General features: G+C 37.8%; 1 protein-coding gene across 1 annotated transcript; it reads right to left on the bottom strand.

Moving 5' to 3' along the window:
* Positions 1 to 1,790: 1,790 nt before the first annotated feature.
* LOC119789283 (tumor necrosis factor ligand superfamily member 15-like) lies at positions 1,791 to 9,559 on the bottom strand. The gene is made up of 4 exons (XM_038294105.1): positions 9,208 to 9,559; positions 7,204 to 7,234; positions 7,064 to 7,123; positions 1,791 to 3,396 (listed from the first exon to the last, which is right to left on the bottom strand). Exons 1-4 carry the CDS (start codon positions 9,433 to 9,435, stop codon positions 2,969 to 2,971), a joined length of 747 nt encoding a protein of 248 aa, XP_038150033.1. The 5' UTR covers positions 9,436 to 9,559; the 3' UTR covers positions 1,791 to 2,968.
* Positions 9,560 to 10,458: the final 899 nt, after the last annotated feature.

A 10,458-nucleotide genomic window follows, 5' to 3' on the forward strand; every position in this document is an offset into this window, starting at 1 on the left:
GTACTTAAAAACATGAAATTATTTATGTATTTATTTTTTAAAAGACTATGTTTGATATGGGATTAAAATGATGGGCTGTGTATAAGATACAAACTAATGATTCATTATTTTAATATTTCATAAAAAACTAGGCAACTCCCCCAGAAGCTTCCGCCACCTCACATTCGTTTAGGCATGGCTAGCAATAGTCATCAGAAATGTATTTCTGACTATTTCGAGGTAAGAAATGGTTTTAATTCCCCTATACTGCCGCATTTAGCGTTATTTATGTGCCTATTCATCTTAGTCCTGTGGCTGAAGAAGTCTACGCTAGAATAAGGCTGCATATCACTAAATTTTATGTCTGTATTAAGCTATTTAGTGATAAAATATGAAATTAGTTAATTTTTTTTTGTGTGTGTTTTTTGTTTCAGATATGAAATTTTCCCATATCCATAGTCGAATGGACTTTCAAGACGTTCAATGCTCAGTTTAGGCTATATTTAGGCCATGTTTTATTCCTGATCCTGTTGATTTGGAGCTGTTGTTTGTTTTGAATGATTAAAAGAGAAAAAATAAAGTTTAAAATGTTCATGCTTTGTTCCGATGCATTTTAAATGGCAGTTTTTGGCGACAAATGTAGGCCTACAATATTATGTTAAAAACGTCAGCCACAGCCCTCAACATAATGACGTCACGTGTTTTCCAACCCAGCCATCAGCCCCCCTCGCTTGAAACAGCTTCCAGCGCGCCTGCCTACAGTCTTCGAGAGGTTACATGTTTGGATTATACCCCAACACCTGCTTCACAAGTTTCCTGCAGGATCCCAGTGATGCTGAACATCTTTCCTGACTTGCAGTGCTGCTGTGTGCACGTACTGTGGTCTGTCAGTCACGTAATACACAATCCAGGACACAATGGGGGCATCCATCTGCATCGCTTTCTGTTTCTCACATCTAGCAGATATAGTGTCAGATAGAATCTAGTCAATAAATGAAGCTATGGACTCAAATGTTGCAATAGCTGATAACTATTCCACTATATATCTGGAAGAATTGTGTCCCATATTCCTTAAAATTACTTTAGTTAAGAAAAAATAAAGGTTTCTTATTGAGGACATTTTTGCTCTTTATTACTCTAAATGATTTTTGTAGTTTAATTTCAATACAAATCATATATTTCTGTATTAAATGAGGTTTATCTGATATTACCCGATGTTTAGATTTTTTTATGCAAGATAAAGGCCTAACCAAAAGGGAGGTTTATTTAAGATCGTCTTTGGTTACATTGTGGGTTGGGTTTAACAGATAAAGATCAGGAATGTTTTTTGAAAATTCCCCATGAGTGAACAACTATATCAGTGTAGCCAGGAAAGGTGGAGCAGAAGGAGAAAGATTAAAAAAAAAAAAAAAACTAAAAGCAAGACCTTGTTTCATTTGGATGAAATGGTTGTTAGTTTCTGGTAAACCTGCAGGAAATGTGACGATATTATGAATGTGGTTTTTTTTTTCCCTAAGGCTGCCAAACATGTGAAAGAGAGCTTTACACTGCAGGATTGTTAATTTTAATCACACAACTGGTAACCATGAGAGGCAGAAAGGGATTCTGTATCATATGCAAAAAAATCTTCCAAAGTCTGTAAATATTTGAGCAGACCCAAACGTTCCAGCTATTCATTTGCAACCTAAATGAAACTAATCATGGAGCCCGTAGTTATATTTGGAAGATGTAACAGGTCCTTTGGGGATTCAACTGACGGTAACCCCCACCCCCCACCCACCTATTGGCACATTCTAGGAAACAATGCAATGTTACAGAAGGAGGGGTTTTCATGTTTATTGCAGAGACCCTGACCAACATTACACACACAATCATTCACAGCTGAGATTTGCACTCTGAGAAGAAAAAGTCACACCGTTTACAGAACACCCTACGAGATTAGTTCAATAATGAAGTATAACAATCAAATCCCAAAGCTGCAACATCGGTGCAAAAAAATTATAATAAGAGCCAAAGAAATACTTCAACAGGTTTATGTTAACCATCAGTTTTCCTAACCAACAACGCAGTGAATCCAACCTCAGTTCAAACAGCCTTGCATAAATCTCAAAAAAATAAAATAAAAAATCCTCTGTATTTACATCACCAGCGTTTAAAAAAAAACTAAAAACAATTTTTAGATAGTCCTTTTAAAAGAAGGCAAAAACAGTACATTTGATTTAGTTAACATGTTGGTTGAGTACAGAGGCGTTTGGAAGATTTTGTGCTTCACAATCTAGATCTAGTGCTCAGTGCTTATTAAGGAAGCTTAAACCAGTGAGTTGAATCACATCAGCTTTGCAGAGAGTAGCTTTGTCGAAACTGTGGTTGTAGTGAAACAACTTCCTGTTTTTTTTTTGGAACAAACCAAGCCAGCTGGCACCGATTCCAGACACTGAATCCTTCATTACTGCTGTCTGGAGCTCCTCCTTGAAGTGGCTTTATTACATATACTCTCAGCCCCCAAATGGAAGGAAAGCAAAAGTCATATTAGCTCGAAAAGACTGTATGACCTGAATATCTGTAACAGTGACAACGAGGTTTCCAGTAAATCCCCTTCAAGCTCAAGACTGTTTGGAAATAATAATAAAACAGTATAAATACAATTCCAAGCCTAAGATAAGCCCCATTTTTATATAAAATTATAATAAATTAAAAGCTGTCCATAAAGAGAGAAAAAAGTTCTTCCAAGTGCAACATGTAATAAAAAAGTGAATATACTGTATATGAAGAAATTTGGCCTTGGCTATGCTGCAAAAAGCAAATATTTTAGTGCAATTTTATTCCATTAGTGTCAGGCAGCTGATGTTGGCAAGAAAAAGAGCAAAAGAAGTTAGCTTGATGATGGGAATATTATACTCAGTGCTGCACTAATGGCTTAAAGTCAACCATAAACCTGTACTGGTTAGCTTAATTTGTACTGAAGCAACTGCATATGTAGACTCAGCAATCACAAATCGTCAAAGACAAGTTCAGCTCCAAAGAACCCCTCATGTTCATTTCTAAAGATGTAGTTTGAATGAGATGAGGTTACAAGTAGTTTGTCCTGAGCATCCAAGCGAAATGAGCCAGATGTGAAGAGAGATTTCTTCCAGGGTGTTTTGCTGAACACTATTGTGTCGCATGCTGACAGGAGCGGAACGCGTTTTTCGTAGCTAAGGCTGATGACATTCACTTTGTTACAGACACTCTGCCCATTGGCCTCAGCAGACTGTGAGCTGTCTAATTTATACGTAATTTGCAGGTAGACTCGGTAGATGCCGTCTCTGGGTACGATTAGATTCCCATTTGAGTACTTGAATCCTCCTTGAATGCGTGCATTTCCCAATTCAGTTTCCCAAAGAAGAATGTCTCCATGTGTGTTTTGATCATCTGGAACTGAGGACAGAAAGACAAAAAAGGATTAGAAATCTACTTTCTTCTTCCAGCTAAAAATCGAATAGATTATCTAGCCAGAAAAATCTGTGCCAGTCATTCTGCGAGTATTTTAATGTAACACAGATGATTTGACACTAAATTCTCTGATTAAAGCTACATTATGATAAGGATGTGCTTCACCTGACAAGGATTTATCACCTTTGAATGCAAAACCTTTGAATTGGCTGAAACAGTGGGGAAATTGGACTTGATGTTTAACTGATATGTGTATATTTTTTCTAACTAAGTTATAGATTTTATATTCAGGATTGAAAAAAAACAGGAGCAACACCTAATCCCCCCCCTCTGGATTCTTCTTCTTCTTCTTCTTATTGAGTTTTATTGGCGGTTGGCAAAAAACGTTAGGTGAGCATTACCCCCCTCCGGATTGATTTAGGTTTGTGTTCTTAAGCACACTGCCTTCTATCTGCTCTAATCAGCCTCATTCAGCTCACCTGTGCCAACACCAACCCCTGCTGCACTACTTATCACCTTTCTGGGTGCTCATATCGCCTGTCTGCCTGTCTGTAAATGAGCATTGCCTGTTTATTGGCCATGCTGTTGGATTGTTTTTCGCTGTGTCATTCAGAGTGAAGCAGAACGTGGAAGGAAGTCCCTGCCCTAAAAGCCTCTTCACACAAGATGGGCGTTTTCTCTACGCTGACATCGTGGGAACGTCTCTGACGTCAAAAGCAGCTTCTAGTTCTCCAACAGTTTCTTATTCACTCATCCATTACAAAACCAGGTCACTAACCTGTCATTTATCTTTGCAGAGGTATGAACGTTGATCTTAGAAACTTTGAACCAATCTGAACGTATCATCGGCTGAAGTTGACCAATGGCTGACATACAGAGGCGAGCCGCCTAATCCATAGAGTGAAACGAACTTTATTGTCATTTTGTACACACAGGGTGTATACAAAATGAAATCTCGTTCAGTACAGCTCTAAAGACATTTGCATTTCTTCAGGTGCAGCAGTGATACAATGTAAACATGATGATTAAATGTAAACATAAGACTGAGATATTATTTGCAATTTTTTCAACATTCAGTGTTTTTTTTTTTATTGATCCAATTACTGTTTCTTTCTTGCTGCTATTTCACACGACAAGCATTTACTTTGTATTTCACGATGCATTAGGCGAAAACTTTCCCCTTTTATTTCAATACAGTCTATGTAGCACTGACATCATAATGTCCATACCTCATATATATGACAGACTTAAGCATGAAGGTATGTTGGCTAAAATATGTAATATATGAGAAACAGAGAGATGCGAGCACGAGAAATCTAGAACTTTTTAATGCTTAATAAAATTATTATTAATGAAATATTGCAAAGTATTGCTCTGTAGTGATGTTTCCTCCGTTGAGGTCTGAGGAAACCTTTCCTGGTTCTTGTGATCAAACTTAAAAGTAATGCTTTTAATTTCTTGCCCTTTTATTCTTTTATCGCGTATTACATGGTGAGGGAAAAACATGACCTGGAGCTGGTCTTAAAATGACGAAGATGGAGAGTGTGGCTAACCTGAAAACTTCTGTAGAAGTAATTTTGGGAAGGGGCGAAAATACTGGTTAGATGATTGGCCTTATGTTGGTGATAGACGGGCCAAATAAACCAATCAGATCAATGAAGCATATGACGTAACAGAGCGATGACGAAGAGGAGCCAATTGATAGATCACACTCTTGCCGAAACCAGTCGGGAGAAGAGCAAAAACATCTTTTCCTCTGAGAAAAGCCTCCAGAGCAGTGTTTTGCTCTTCTTTCAGCGAAGAAATACTCTGTAATTCCGATAAAACTTGCTCGATAGCCACGCTAACGCTAGTTTCATCGGCTGAAGCCGCCATGTTCTTTAGACTGAACTGTCGCGCTTCTCGTTGCGTCACACCTCAACCCGCCTCAAAGCCAACGCTGATTGGACGTTCGTTTGGTGAACGGCTCCAAATTTTCTTCAACGGAGAGTCTCCAGACTGATTAGCGAGTAAAATTTTGAAAGCTCGCGAGATCAGGATGGTCTCACGAGGCTAGAATGTGGCTGAACAGAGGCGAGGTCAGCAGTTTTCATAGCGAGGCCGGCCAGCCTAATTCTCCTTGAAAGTTTAATTAAATAGTTCATCATTAAAAACTGGGATAGTTACCAACTTTCCCATGACACAGAAGAAATTACTTTTCAGCAGAGATGGCAAAAGTACTCACTTTCCGTACTTGAGTAAAAGTACAGATACTTGTGTTAAAAAATACTCTGGTAAAAGTGGAAGTACTGATTAAACTTCTTTACTCAATTAAAAGTAACAAAGTACAGGCTTGTAAATTTACTTAAAGTATAAAAGTAAAAGTAGAAACCACTTTTTTCATGCCGTTGCCTACATTTTAAATGAATGTCTGCAATAGGACTAGATCTCCGTTGTGTTCATTTTCAATCATCTCGTCGTCCATGCTACTATGCTAACGCCACCAAGCTGCAATGATTTGCCGCCAATGAATACCTCCGAATCTGTCGATTCATCTTGTAGTGGTGCGTCAAATGCAACATAGATTCCCATCCAATTAGATTGAATTTGGTATTGATGACGTGAAAAATAATAACGGTAACTCCATTGAAATGATTCAAAACTAAAGTAACGAACCAATTTTTTAAAATGTAAGGAGTAGAAAATACAGATATTTGTGTAAAAATGTAAGGAGTAGAAGTAAAAAGTCGCCATAAAAATAAGTAGTAAAGTAAAGTAAAAATATCAGAAAAATCTACTTGAGTACAGTAACAAAGTATTTGTACTTTGTTACTTCCCATCTCTGCTTTTCAGGGATATTTACATTAGAGCGATACGGGAAATGCTGAATCCTAATCTATGTTTATAAAATAAAATATAATTTCAGGGGTTTCTGGGAATTCCTCATATTCTGTTTCTTTGCAAAAGGAACCTAACCATAATTGCTTCTTCTAGCTCTTGTGTCAGATGCACACGACTGAGTAGGATGGAGCAAGTTTAGCGTTACCTTTTATATCAGAAAGTATTTATATATCAGTGCTTCTATGTTCCTTTTGCATGCCTGCCTCTGTCACCTTGAGCCCCAGCCTTCCTCAGCAAAGGTCCGCTCACACTGAGCCTGGTTCTGCTGGAGGCTTCTACCTGTCAAAAGTTTGCTTTTCCTCTCCACTGTTGCTGCATGCATGCTCAGTGTGAGAAATTTCTGCAGAGTCAATTACAAAATGCAAGTGAATATCTACTGTCGGCTCATGCCAGGAGGTGCGAATCCTGTGGCGTCAATGACTGGATGGAATCAGCTGTTTTATTTTTTAGGTAGAAAACGTCAATCAATCTGACTGAAAGTTTTGGTTGAGCAGTCTCTGTAAATTACCTTGAGATGAGGTGTTGTGAACTGGCGTATACTAATAAACCGAATTTAATTAAAATGGTGGTAGAAAGGCTGATATATTATCCCCGCCTGTTTCTGGACGCTTTCTTCTAATGAGAATACGTCTTGGTTTGCCTGTCATGCTTATCAGGGCTGCTAATAAACAGCAAAACTCAAATAGATTAAATCTGAAAATTAATCAGTGTAATGAAAAATTTTTGAAAGTTCTTATTTACTTTCTATTTTGAAAATGAAAAACCTCTTTACCTGTCAGCATGGCGCTGGGGGGCCCATTCGCATTTGGCGAGTGCTGCCTTTCAGAGATGCCTAAAAGATAAATGCAAATGTCTTAGTTTTAATAACAAACAATGCACAAAACAAAAACAGAGTATAAACCCGATAATTACCTGTCGAATGGTTGCCAGAATCAGGATTGATCTGCAAGAATATAAAAACAAGAATAACTTATCATGTGACATAAAAAAAGAACAATAAATGCAGGTTAAAACATTCAACCAGTTGTATCAAAACCAGCTGGACTATATCTAGGCCTACTAATTTAAGGTTCTAAAGTAAATATTTAGGGTGACTTCTAACACATGCAGACCAAACATGAGCCCTGCAGTCACACAACCTCAATAAAACTAAATTCCTATTAGCTCAACATAAATATTAGACTTTACACTCTGCTAATACTTGTTTTAATAAGAAATATTAATAGAATATTTGACTGTTTTAGCAAACATGGCTGATTTATTCCATTAGAAAAGTATAAGATAGCAGTGGAGTGCAAAAAATCCTAAATCTTTCATATATCTTTCCTTCCTTTTCACATGTCCAAACTCAGTATCATTATGCTGCTCTTTTTTTTTTTATCTTATTGGAAATCTGAACAGCTGCATGTTATGCTTTCATGTTATATAAGCAGAAACATTGAACAGTTTCAGCATGGCCGCACCCAGTGCCAAAAATATCGACCAGTTACCTGCAGCCTGAAAGGATGAATCAGTGAAATCTGTCATTCTGGGAGAATAGTTCACAGTAGCTTCCTGCTACTTTACCCTCTTTTTCTATACATTTTACAATTTCTTCAGATTTTCACAGTAAATTTGGATTTAAATGTCTTTAAAATGTCTGATTCTGTTTAATGTGTTGATATAGTTTGCTATCTTTGATTTCACAGTATTTTACATTCACTTCTCCGGTTGTAGTTTTTATAGTATGCTGATGGCGTCACATTTCTAATCCAGCATTGATCTAAAGCCAGCCGACCTGTCTGTTCCTGCTGGCAAACTCTGGCTCACTTGAAGCCAACATGTGTTTGAAGCAGTTTTCTGTTCACCCTGTTCCTGAAATCTGGAGGCATTCTTTAACAAAATAAATCAAGTTTGACGTTTTGCGATTAAGGTTGAGGAATCTCATCTCCTGCATTGAGATTTGTTAAATATTAATAAACATTACAGCTGAATAGAGCTTGGGCTGAACTGCAGTTCAAGAAATACACACATTATTTCAGACACAATAAAATCTTCTTGTAGTGTAAAATCTTATTGTTAACACATAGTATTTGTTTCTCAACAACCACGCTGTCTCATTGACTGTAGTCTATTAATGAACATTGACTCATCTAATAGGCCTTACTACATAGCAGGTTTTTCTGCTTTTGGATCTAGTATGATTCTCTCTCTTCTCTACACAAGTTAAAAAGAAATCAAACTATCAAAATAAAACATTCTTACTTTTTCTGTGGACCAGGTAAAGAAAAAAAATCTATTTCTTTATGATTTTATTTTTGTTTTGGGCACCTGGTGGATTTAATTAGATTATTTTTGCCACCATGATGGTATTAAAACTCTGTCCCCCCCCGACTCCTTTAAAGAATCAGGTGGTTGAATTTGCAGCCCATTTCTATGAATCAGTAGTGAAAATAAAAATGAAAACCGCAGCGGTTTCCGTCCAGCTGCACTGAAAAAAAAAAAAATCTGCAACCATTTTTTTTGCATTTATTTGATTCTATTTAGTTACTTTAACATAATTGTTTTATGTCCTACCCTGCATTAAACAATTAAAGTAACTACAAATGATTAAGTAAATACTACAAACGGCTGCATTGTTTTTTCAGTGTGTGGGACGCGCTCCGCAGGCTTGTTGTCGCGCGCTCATAACAAGACAGCACGTGCAATTAGAGAAAGTGAGGCTGAGTGGGTTTAATCTGTCAGTGTTTACACAACAGCTTCACAATGATTACCGAGGCTTTTTAAACCACATTCACTTTACAAGACGGAACAAACCTGGAGCTTCTCTGAGAGCCGGTTAAGTTGCGCACTTAAAAAAAACAAAAACAAAGCAGTTGCATGATTTCAAAGCGAAAACACAGCATAGTTCCCAAAAAAACAAATCTAAAAAGTTACCAGGTTGTTTGGAGCAGAGTCCGTTGGAGTCGCGATTCTGTAGAGAATCGCCAGAACTCCGCAAAGCAGCAGGAGGAGCCCGGCGGCCATAAACTGCGCCATTCGTGTTCTGCGCTTTTCTCTCTGGAGCCGAATGAGGAGATGGCCCCCGTGTTCCCGGAGGTCTGCCTCTGCCTCTGGATCCGCTCCTCCCTCGAAAGCGCAGCAGCTGCTCTTCTCCTCCTCCATGTTTGTGATTTCTGATCGCGTCCCGACAGCAGGGCAGCATCTCCATTTATCAGCGCGCGGTCGCCCACGTTGAAAGCCGCGCGGCGTTGACAGGAGTAACGACTCTCAAAAGGAGTTTCACCCACGGCCGAAAATCACGCCCGGACTTCCTCTTTACGAGGACTTTGATGTTCCCGGGGGAGTTTAACTGAAGTTTGTTTTGAATGAATGAATGAATGAATGAATGAATGAATGAAGAACATACCATTAACATAATTATGTGCCTGCAAATTCTTTTCCAATATTTCTGATGACACATAAATGATTGTCCCACTGGTTCATAAATGAGCTCTTACCTGCAGCCTAATTTTAGCTTTCTTTAAAAACTTTATAGTAAATTATGTTTTTTTCATGCACTTTTCTCCAAAGTGCATCCCACCCTGTAGGATGCAGGTGGAAAAATACAATTTAGGGACAGTTGGTTTAGGATTTCTCTCTCTTTCATTGCTCGTTTTTAAGCCTTCATATATAAGAACTCATTTTACTGAATGCTGTTAGGATATCCAACAGCCTCTGTCAGGTAAAACCAAACTGCAGGTCAATTCAAACATGTATTTAACTGTTTTGTTTAAGAATAAGAGTGTGGGTGATTTGTAAAAGTAATTCAATCCAATATCACTGTAAAAGTTTAGATTCAATTACATCATGATTATAAAATAAACACCAGGAAAATAATCTAAATGAAAGTATCTTTTTTATCCAGATTTGCATGCAAATGTGCATCAAAAGTGGAAAAAAAAAAAGTTAAAGGTAGTTTTTCACTCAGCCAGCATATTGCACCATTAGATCTTTAAATGCTCTCTCTGCTTTTTCTCATAGTAGCTTCACCTTGTCTGTTCCTGTTTGGCTGTGACTCCATCAAGGAGAGAAATATCAGCTGTGCTGCTGCCATCAACCCCTTTGTTTATAGATCAGCCTGTTTTTCAGTGTAGTCCTGTATCTCTGACTATGACTGGCTGGATGTGCTCTCTTCATCCTCTGACA

The sequence above is a fragment of the Cyprinodon tularosa genome, unplaced genomic scaffold (assembly GCF_016077235.1).
Source record: "Cyprinodon tularosa strain WSP-4 unplaced genomic scaffold, ASM1607723v1 ctg334, whole genome shotgun sequence".
Taxonomy (NCBI): Eukaryota; Metazoa; Chordata; class Actinopteri; order Cyprinodontiformes; family Cyprinodontidae; genus Cyprinodon; species Cyprinodon tularosa.